The sequence below is a fragment of the Cucurbita maxima genome, unplaced genomic scaffold, assembly GCF_002738345.1.
Source record: "Cucurbita maxima cultivar Rimu unplaced genomic scaffold, Cmax_1.0 Cma_Scf00035, whole genome shotgun sequence".
Taxonomy (NCBI): domain Eukaryota; kingdom Viridiplantae; phylum Streptophyta; class Magnoliopsida; order Cucurbitales; family Cucurbitaceae; genus Cucurbita; species Cucurbita maxima.
Window position 1 is genome coordinate 1,642,252 of NW_019272051.1, and position 11,765 is coordinate 1,654,016.

General features: G+C 35.0%; 1 protein-coding gene across 1 annotated transcript; it reads left to right on the top strand.

Moving 5' to 3' along the window:
• Window positions 1–8,940: 8,940 nt before the first annotated feature.
• Window positions 8,941–9,372, top strand: LOC111467987 (nuclear transcription factor Y subunit B-4-like). The gene has a single exon (XM_023113084.1). It carries the CDS (start codon window positions 8,941–8,943, stop codon window positions 9,370–9,372), a length of 432 nt encoding a protein of 143 aa, XP_022968852.1.
• The last annotated feature ends 2,393 nt before the right edge of the window (window positions 9,373–11,765 follow it).

Consider the following 11,765-nt stretch of genomic DNA (forward strand, 5'->3'; position numbering starts at 1 on the left):
CCATAGTCTTTAATTGCGACTACCTCGTCATCAACCGTACAGGGGAGCCTTGCCTTTACCTGAAATATAAAAGTAGCACATGACTTGAATATTGTAACACTCCAAAGTAAAGTAATTAACTTTAATAAGATTTAAGCCACCCATGTAAGACCCAAAGGATACAATAAAAGGAATTAAGAAATTTAAACAACACTTTTGTACTTTTATGACATGCTGCGAATCCTCTTGAAAGAGAGGGGTGCATTAGGGAACGCGGACACAGGTGGTGCATGGCTGTCATCAGCTCGTGCCGTAAGGTGTTGGGTTAAGTCCCGCAACGAGCGTAACCCTCGTGTTTAGTTGCCAACCGTTGAAGTTGGAACCCTGAGCAGACTACCGGTGATAAGCCGGAGGAAGGTGAGAATGACGTCAAGTCATCATGCCCCTTATGCCCTGGGCGACACACGTACTACAATGGCCGGGACAAAGGGTCGTGATCCCGCGAGGGTGAGCTAACTCCAAAAACCCGTCCTCAGTTCGGATTGTAGGCTGCAACTCGCCTGCATGAAGCCAGAATCGCTAGTAATCGCCGGTTAGCCATATGGCGGTGAATTCGTTCCCGGGCCTTGTACACACCGCCCGTCACACTATGGGAGCTGGCCATGCCCGAAGTCGTTACCTTAACCGCAAGGAGGGGGATGCCGAAGGCAGGGCTAGTGACTGGAGTGAAGTCGTAACAAGGTAGCCGTACTGGAAGGTGCGGCTGGATCACCTCCTTTTCAGGGAGAGCTAATGCTTGTTGGGTATTTTGATTTGACACGGCTTCACACCCAAAAATAATTTTAATTCCCATCAACACAAAAAAACAACCACATATAAAGAATTTTTAGAAAAATTATGATTTTTTTTTTAAAAAAATAATGTTAAAATATTCGAGAAAAGGAAAATGAGATGAGTACACTCATAAAAAAAAAATCTTTTGAATCTTCACCAAATTTGAGTTTGTTCCAAAGGACACGAATCACCACATCCAATGCTCAGAATTCAAATTGGAGATCGATTGCTCGCCAATCAGCGAGAATATTTCCTACGAAAAATTTAGAAAAAACTCAATCCTCGAATCACGACAATTTTGTAGGTTTCAACTTCGATTGAAGCTTCTTCTGTAAAGTTTGAAGTTGAAGTAATAGTATAGAACAAGAATCGAGTTTAGTCGAGCTCCCAATCGCAAATAATAAGCGTATAGTTTTTTGTCCATCATTTTCCTTCAGATTTATTCCTACGGCTTCTAAACAAGATTACTCACAAGTTCTACGAAGGAATTGAGCGTTCAATGAGCTCTAAACCTATTCCCCCAATATAGATCTCCATTGAAGAACTTCAAAGGAAGGTTGAAAATCCAATCTGAGCGTAGAAGCAAATTCTTTTAATGAAACCAATTTAATCATTTTCTGCACCTCCAAGGAGTATTTTCATAGAAGATCATGAAGAGAAATAACCCCAGAACATGCCCAATTGAAGAAAACCAGTTTTGGGTATAATTTGATATTAAGTATCGAATTCCCTCCTACGATCCATTTCTCTTCAAATTAAGCACTCCTTTAGCTCCAGAGGATCAAGTTGAGTAACTTTGATGAAGGAATCGAGAGATTACCGAAAGAGTTGTCTAAGAAAAGAAAATTTCACATTTTCTGGTGAGTTGTAAACTGAAGACAAATTCTAAAAAATTAAGATTCCACAATCAAAGACGTTCCTCCAAACAAATTTCATTAGCTTGAGGGAAGGATAAGAAAGCGATTCTATGAAAAAGCAGGGCCTTAAAAACCTCTAGAAACGATTGCCCAATAGAAATTATCTGTTTTGAACTCCGACTAGAAACCAGATATTTAACGAACTTTGGAGGTAAATATCTTAGACTATGATCCACGAGAAGATATGAAATCAATCTCTAGCTCTTTCTTGTAATACCACCTTTATGTTTCTCGAAGAAATTGAGGGGGAGAAACGCTATAAATGGAGATAGAGAAGCAAAGAAACTGATGATGACATGACTAGTTCAACTATTTGAATATTCACTTAATTGCCTCGTTAAAAGAAGGATCACTATCCATTAATAAGGTCAAATTCAGCTCTAGAACGGTAAAATGTAGGAATCAATATCAAACTTTGAGACGAGATGGAAATAACTAGTTTTTGAGCCGTTGGAGCTGCTAAGCCGATTGATGGGCTGACACGCGTCATGCACATATAGGGTGGCTGGAGCGTGTGTGGGTCAGAAAGTCGGGTCGGGTCGTATCCATTTCTAGGCGTGCGTCAGGTGGGCCGTGGATTGTATTTGGACAGCGGGCTTGCAGACAATTACTAGGCCGAATGGTGAGTGGTCTGCAGATTCGCGATGGACGGTTTGCTGCATCTGACTCGAATCTGAGTCTGATCCGATTACGACCTGTGGATTCTTCTTCCTCGCCCGACTCCCTCGTGGTTTTTCGTGCTAGGCAGCATTACTCCTAGAATACGATTGATACGATTGATTGGTCTATGTGCCTCTCTTATTACTTTTTTGTATCCCGTGTTCCTCGGATACAATTCGATCCTTCTACGGCCAAATCTCAATTTGTGGAAAGCCTTCGAAGTCAATGTCTTGTTGGAAAGCCAAAGACACCCAAGACTTGAACTTCGTTCGGCATAACTCTCAGCCCCGCTTTGGAAAAGCTGAAGAAGAATGGTGTACTCACGCCTCTTCCCCCATCTCCGCCACTAGCTCATTTGTCGAAGTTTTTATAAAATAAAGTTTGCATTCCTTCGATCATGGAACCCAAATATGGGATTTTAGGTTTGATTTCTGGGCCGGGCGGGAGGTGAAGGCCATAAAAGACCTCTTTTCGTCGTCCTTCCTTTCAGATCTCGGCCACTTTGAGCCTCTACTTATCTTCCCTTCACACAGACGGTGTTGTAATATCCTTATGTACCTGTGTTTGTGAAAGAATGAGTGATTGAATGGTTAATAAGAAGATGTATTATAAAGAGCAAGAAGGCTATATATATATATAGCGAAAATATAAAAAGATATTTAAAAAATCTAACGGTCGAAAATCGGGTAACAAGCTAATAAACAAATCAAAACTAAATCAACTTCTAACTATAGGGAGACTTAATCCGATACTAACTAACAGCCATCTAAACAAACACCTAATCTTTAACACTCCTCCTTGTTTAGATGCTGCAAACTCCAAGTTTTTTCGTGAAATCTTCAAACTTGCTAAGTGGTAGAAGTTTGGTAAAGACATTTGCAATTTGATCTTCAGATTTGCTGTAGCAAAGAGTCACATCACCACTCTTTTGAACTTCTTAGTTTTTTACTAGTATCTAGTGCTTTGTTTTTGCTCCAAGTTTAAATCCACGAGAATTTTCGTTAACCAGGGAGCTTGATTAACTGCAGCTGTTACCACTATAAATTCTGCCTCAACAGTGGATTGAGCTACAGTTTCTTGCTTTGTTGAGCACCAAGAGAACGTACCTGATTTGAGGCAAAAACAATAACCATATGTACTCTCCATGTCATCGATTGAGCCACTCCAATCACTGTCAGAGAAACTATTTAGCTTCATTTCCTTGTGCTTTAAGAACTTCACTCCATAATTACAGGTCCCCTTGATGTATCTGATAACTCTCTTTGCAGCTTTCATGTGAGTCTCATTGGGACAATGCATGGATGTGGAGAGAATTCTTACTACATTTAAGATATCAGGTTTGGTTGTTATTAAGTACATTAGACAACCTACAAAACTCTAGAACTCAGCTTCAATAACTTGGTTAAGTATCTCCTTTTCATACTTTCTTTGACAAATGAACACTTCATTTTGGATTTGCTTGATCTCAATGACATCAGACCTACTAAAGTCTGTCATTTCGAAGATCTTTTTCATTTCTAGTTTGAACTGGTTAATTTGCTTAAGATTGCTTCCTATAATTAATAAGTCATCTACATGAAGAGAAATGACTAAAGTATTTGTACCTTCATGCTTGACATACCATGTGAGTTCAGATTGACTTTTCTAGAAGCCAAGACCAACCAAATGATCATCAATTTTATTGTACCATGCTCGTGAAGCCTATTTCAGACCGTATAGAGCCCTTTTCAACAAGTAGGCTTTATCTTCATTGTCTCTGCTCACAAAACCTTTAGGTTGTTTGACAAAAATTTCTTCTTGCAAGACTCCATTTAAAAATACAGATTTACATCTAACTTGAACATTTTCCAACTCTTTTGAGCAGCAAGAACAAGCAACAAGTTTACTGTATCAAGCGTGGTAACAAGTGCAAATGTTTATGAATATTCAACTCAAAAAACTTGCACATATCCCTTCACAACAAGTCTTGCTTTGTATTTGTTAACTTGAACCATCCGAATTTAGCTTTGTTCTGAACACCCATATTAGATATATATATCATGTATTACAACTTTGTTTAAATGGATGTTCGTGCAATTTCTTTTAAAGTGGTACCTTAAGCAACATTTATTTGTTTTGTTTGAAACAGTTACCCTTGATTAGTCTGTGTACATAGAGTGTCCACTTTGAGCATAAAGCTCTCATGGCTCTTAGTCATTTTTGACTGCCTTCGTACCTTCAAGGAGGCTTGACTCCTTTTTGGCGTCCCTTGTTTGACATTTGAGGATTTGCCAATCTATTGGCACGGCTAAGTTGTCCACTTTGAGCATAAACTCTCATGGCTTTGCTTTGGGCTTCCCAAAAGGCCTCATACCAATGAAGAGTGTATTCTTAGATTATAAACCCATGACCATTCTCTAAATTAACCGATGTGGGACTTTCATCATCCAACATGAATGTTATATTTTTCTATTTTTTTAAACTTGACAACAAGAATATTATATAAATGTTTATAGGCTTAATTTTCCAAAAAAAAAAAAAAAAAAAAAAAAAGTAAAATGGCTATCAATTGATATCTAAAAAGAAAATAGAATAAATTAATAAAACTTTAGTAAGCTATTAGTGATTGCTTTTAGCACGTGGATTCACCAAATAATTGTGTAAATGGATTCCAATTGTATGGTATTAATCCTTTATTAATTCAAAATCATGCATCTTCCTAAGCCATGATTGGCCCCAAAAGTGATCAAAGAACCAAAATCTCATTGAAGCACCAAATTCAATGCCATTCAACAAGTGGATATTGTGTGTTATGCACACTCCTCTTTCACCATATTTAGAAAAGTAACACACTTTTTGCTCCCTTTCGCGTGCTCTTAATTAATATCATTTGATTTCAACCCCATTAAATGTTTTATTCTATTGTCTCTAGGTCTTTTCGGGTATCTCGAGCACCTTTTTCTTCTACACCACTTTTAAGATTCACCCTTTAAGTCTCTCAATTAAATTTCAGATGCTCGTGCAATTAAAAAAAGTTACGTATTTGCTAGGCTCGAGTGTTACAACAAAGCATGGTAGAAGAACTCGTATTGGTATGTAGGAATAGTCTTCAATCTTAAAAGACGAGAAGTAGATAACGTGATTATGTCACAGGAGATTCAGGGAAATGCTAGAGCAATTAGGTCGTTATATTTTAATAATCCTAGAACAACTCCAATTAGTCCAATTAAAAAAAGTGGCAATTAAAAGAAAAATTACGTACCTACGGTAGCGTTTACAAAAAAAAATTATATTAACTAATACTTTACTACCGTGAGACAAAAGATCTTCTTTCTAAAGAGATTCAATTCGGGCCCGAGCCATTAGTGAGATACGACTCTAGAAGAGCTAAAATTCTGCAACCTTTTCCAAGAACACGCCCGTCCCCCCTCTCACTATGTCCAACTACCTTGTTATGCCCACAAAAAAGAAAACACAGAAACATCGAAAACGAGAGGGAAAGAAAGAGAGAGGGAGACGAATGGTCGTGAAACCTTGTAACGCTGCTGATAGTGTAAATAACCTCATAGAAGAGGACTAATGAGCTAGGAAACACCTTGATCCACACGAGTGATTACTACTAAACGAGGTTATAACTTTACTCGCCAAGGTCTTAATTTTTTAAAAAATAAACTAATTTGATCAACATTCTTATTTTTTTTTTTTTTAAAAAAAAGGGTAGGAGTGTAACCCTATTTTCGGGATAGTCGGGTTGACCCGACCAAAATAATGTCAACCCAGAAATTGAACCAATTTTTTCGATTTTTCGAAACTTCAATCCAACCCAACTTTTATAGTTTGAATTCGATAATCTAGATTGGTCAAGTTATCGAGTCGACAACCATAATATTATAATTAGTAGCATGTGAAAATTTTTAATTCTCACACTCTCCTAGAATTTAAAAATAAATAAATAAGAAAGGTCGACTTCATGCCTTTGCTTCAATATTTTAGGTATCAATATTATTAATATTCTTTTGTGGGATACTACAAAGTACACATATGGTACCTAATAATTTATATATCCGTTTGTCTTGCCAATTAAGATTCGAAATTAATTCCTAAAAAAATTGGTTGATGGGAAATTTATTTATTATAAGAACTTTAATGTTTATTAAAACTATAAATATTAATTTTTTTGATGTAAAATAAATTGAAATTAAAAGTATATTTTAACTTTATTTTAACAATAAAATAATGCATATGCTACCATATTTTATAAACATGACTTTATTAGTTTAGGAATAAAAATGTAAAATATATGTTATAAGATAAAATATACTTATATTGGTATTGACTCGAGGTGAAAAACGTTCGAGAGATATGTAGTTACAAAAGGGATCGTTCCAGAGCTTAATTTCTCAATTGTAATGCACCTAATTTTCTAGCGACGTTACCTTGCATTCATAAGGCAAAAATGCGGGAGCTCATATAAAACAACCTTAATTACAACGACATGTCTTTTAGAAGTAATTCGGATCAACCTAACTCGGGAATCAATCAACAACTAAAATAGGGAAAACAAATGCAAATATTTATTTATTCAAAAGAAATCTGAGTAGAACATCTATTGCCCTACAAGCCCTCCCTAAGAACTTCCATGGTTTTCGCAGCGTCCACCGTCAACCGTACATGGGAGCCTTGCCTTTCCCTCAGAAAATAGGGTAGCACCTGTATACTCAGTAAGTCAGGTGCTACACTATTTTCTCAGGGAAAGGCAAGGCTCCCATATACGATTGACGGTAGACACTGCAAAGACCATGGATGTTCTTAGAGAGGGCATTTGGGAGCTGTAAGATGATAAAAGGGAGTATTCTACGATGTCAATTTATCTGTATATTTTGGGTCTATTATATTTTGATTGAATTTGTATTCCAAACTCATTCTCCATTTGTAATAAACTCGAACGAACTTGTAAGGTCCTAAATTTGAAGACTCCAAAATCCGGTCGTGAAAGTAACTCACCTACAAAAAAAAAAAAAAAAAAAAAAAAAAAAAAAAAAAAAAAAAAAAAAAAAAAAAAAAAAAAAAAAAAAAAAAAAAAAAAAAAAAAAAAAAAAAAAAAAAAAAAAAAAAAAAAAAAAAAAAAAAAAAAAAAAAAAAAAAAAAAAAAAAAAAAAAAAAAAAAAAAAAAAAAAAAAAAAAAAAAAAAAAACCTCAATCCAAATTTATTAATTCATCGTGGTTCAAGGTTTTTATGAAGAAAAATATTAAATTTGTATGTTTATATAGGCGGATTGCACTTTGTTCTAATATAATTTTTAATTTTATTGAAGAATCTTTTTTTTGGTGTTTTTATTATAATTATTTTGGATCTAAAGTTGTTATACCCTCATTTTGATTCACACTCTAACCCTTTTCATGCATGCTACTATTTCTTGGATTTTACTTACATTTCATATCATTTTTGGAGAAATTCTAAGCTTTCAAGATAATTGATCTCTAAAATTCTATAAACTTTTTTAAAACAAATATTTTAATCTTTGTTAATTGTATTATTTTTCTATCTAATTTTTACTCACGAATGCTCGTATCTAATCTAATATGACTTGAATTGATGCTCATATTAGCAAGTTAGCTAGTACTCATATTCAAACCTATGCAATTTGTGATATCTGAATAGAGGAGTGGTTGTGAGATCGCACGTCGGTTGGAGAAAGAAACGAAACATTCTTTACAAGGGTATGAAAATCTCTCCTTAACAGATATGTTTTAAAAATCACGAGGGGAAGTTCAAAAAGAAAAGCCCAGAAAAAAGAATATATGCTAGTAGTGGGTTTGAGTTGTTACAAATGGTATTAGAGCTAGACACTGGATAGTCTGCGAGCGAGGACATTGGGCATTAAAGGAAGATGGATTTTGAGATCCCACATTGACTAGAGAGAGAAACGAGTGTCAGCGAGGACTTTGGGATCAGATGGCGGAATATGAGATCCCACACCAATTGGAGAGAGGAAAGAAGCTACCAGCGAGAAAATTGGGTCTAGAAGAGGGTGAATTGTGAGATCCCACATTGATTGGAGAGAGAAACGAGTGCTAGTGAGGACGTTGGGCTTGAAGGGGGGCAGATTGTGAGATCCCATGCTGATTGGAGAGAGGAACGACACGAAGCTGCCAGCGAGGACATTGGGCATCGAAAAGGGTGAATTGTGAGATTCTACATCGATTGAAGAGAGGAACGAGTGTCAGCGATGACATTAGACTCGAAGGGAGGGAGATTGTGAGATCCTATTATACATTATTTATAAGGGTGTGGAAGTGAGTATCAGATAAAACATGTTGGAAGGATTTGTGTTGGTTTGTGGTGAGTCTTCACTTTTAAAAACGAGGAGTAAATAACGTGATCAATCGAAGGAAATGTCGAAGCCATCTGATGCCAAATCCAGATTTCGAATCTTAAGTATATATCGTTAAAAAATGTTCAACACTTACGGATTTTTAAAATGCTTATAAAATATATTTTTTCAAAACATGTATATATATACGAGGTAACCCAACACCATAATTGATCAAAATACATTTGAGTTTGAAAATGGGAGAGAACAATGGAGATGAGCTTCAACTACCAATTGCCAACGTTGGGAGATTAATGAAGAAGATTCTTCCCCAAAAGGCCAAGATTTCCAAAGAAGCCAAAGCGACAATGCAAGAATGTGCAACAGAGTTCATCAGCTTCGTAACAAGTGAAGCAGCTGAAAAATGTCACAAAGACAATCGAAGAACTCTCAATGGCGACGATATCTGTTGGGCTTTTGGTTCTTTTGGCTTAGACAACTATGCTGAGGCTTCTGCCAAGTACTTGCTCAAATATAGGGACATCGAGAGAATCAACGCTCAATTCAAAACCAATATCGCTCGAGAACAACAAGAACACGGTCAAGAACGAGAACAAGAACAAGAACAAGAACAAGAACAAGAACAAGAACTTGAGTTTTATCATGGTGAAATCGGTGAAACATCCTAACCATGAAATCTTCTTAAAAATGTTTCTTAATCTGCAAGAAATAAAATTAATTATGCTTGAGATAGACAATTATTACTTATGATTTTTTAACTTATAGATAGCATTTAAATTAATCGAGTTGTGAGTGTTTCATTTTGTTATTAGTATTTAGTTAATCTTTCTTATCTTTAAAAATATTGAACATTAAATTTATGGTACTTTCGTGAATTAGAACATTAATCGACCATCAACGTTTTCGTGCAAATTATATTAGAATTAACAACTTTCAAGATAATGGTTGCAAAAGAATTTAATCGAGAATTTGGATTGAGTCGAGTCTAATTGAAATATTTTAAAACTAAATTCAATTGTTTGGATTTAATTATTTTCTACTTTTATTAAATGATGATCCGACTTGAATTCAACTATAATTTTTTTTTTTAGGTAAGTTAGTTTGGGTTGTTCGGGTTCATTATTCAAAATTTTATTTTTAATAAAAGTAAAATGTTAATTCAAAAAATAAAAAAATTATTTTAAAGAGTTAATAGGAGATTAAATAATAAAAAAATATTACAAAATAAAATAAATATATGTATATATAATTGTATTATAACTAAAAATGTATTTTTTAAAACTAACATTAAATTCGGGTTAGTTCTAAGGGTGTACATCAAACCCGACAATCCGACAACTCGGACTAACCCAACCCGAATTATAAGGGTTGGGCTGGGTTGGATTAGTCTTTTGAGTTTGGTTGGGTGGGGTTGTTTTTCTGAACCCGAGTGACTCGATTCGGTTTCCGATTCATAAGATAAAAAACTCGGGTTGACCCGAAATCGAATAAAACTTATAAATAAGTTTGAGAACTCTGTTGTGTGTATAAGTCTGTCAGAGTGACTACATGAGGTTACTTAGAGCCTGTATCTAATTTTAGAGAAATCAATCCACGTGACTTAATTCATAAATTTTAAAATTTTTTATTTATTTGAACTTAATCCAAATAATTTCATAATTTTTTTTTTTTTTTTTTTTTTTCAAATAGAGTTCCCCAACCTCCCCCAGGTGAAGTTTCCACTAAATGAAAGTTTTGTATGTCATATTTTAATGTGAATCTACTCCTCAAATGCATTCATGTGTCTCATGATTTTAATGTTTTAAAACTTGATATGGATCTCGAATATTTTAATCACTTTTATAAATGCTTGTCTGTTACTTTAATCTTCAATCTAATCTAAGGAAGATATAGAAAGAGATTCTTTGAGGTAGTTGTTTTTTACCATTTTTGTTATTATAATTTTAAGAGACTCGGTGATTACTTTTAGAGCGTGTTCTTCCTCATAAACATGGCCATACATGCATTATTTATGTATTAAGGGACTACTTTGTAACTTATCAATGGATAAGAAATCCAGAACATTAAACTCCTCAATCAAGCAAACGAACATAGTCGAATTGTGAGAGTACCATATTGGTTGGGGAGGAGAACGAAACACTTTTTATAAGGGTGTGGAAATCTTTTCCTAGCATACGCGTTTTAAAGCGGGAGTCAGGGAAAGTTCAAAGAGTACAATATCTACTAGGATGGAGTTGAGCTGTTACACGAACTTACAAGTAAGCGAAGAGCTTGCAACTGTACACGTTTGACTTGAGTTGCTCCCTTGTACTTCTGTTTCAAGGTGTCCCAAATATCTTTGGACGTGTTGTAACGAACTTACAAGTCAACGTAGAGCTTGCAATTGTACACGTTTGACTCGAGCTGTTCCTTGGTACTTCTGTTTCAAGGAGTCCCAAATATCTTTGGATGTGTCGTAACGAACTTACAAGTCAACGAAGAGCTGGTACTCCAATATTCTTTTGATCTGGGAAAGTTTTCCATCATCATAGACCAATGATCATAATGTCCATCAAACTTTGGAATCGATGACTACTTTCCGTTGCTATGTTGGCACATCACTCCTCTTTTCCAAGTAAACACGCTCTTATACCAATGTTAAGAAGGAAAGGAGAAAACTAAATTCAATATAAAATCAAAAGTTTTGTTTATTTGATGAACTAAAACAGCTCTATAGCTTTACAAACCAACGGAAAAGAGAAAAATGAGTTAATAACAGCTAATTAACTCATCAAATCAAATCAATTTCTTAACTAAACCATAGTGGACAAACTAAATCAAATGAGTTAATAGAATGCTCGTTTGGCATGTAAGAGGTACGAGGATCAATATCCAACGATATTTTTTAATTTTCACTAGTATTGATGACGAGACATTTAGGGTTTTGTGACGTAAGAATTTTGGAGATGCAGCTCTTGTTGTATTGCTCGATTTGCATGCGAGAGATAGGAGATAGATACTCACATCTCCAATCTTATATAGAAAAAATTATTAATAATTATTAATGTTTTATTTGATTTAT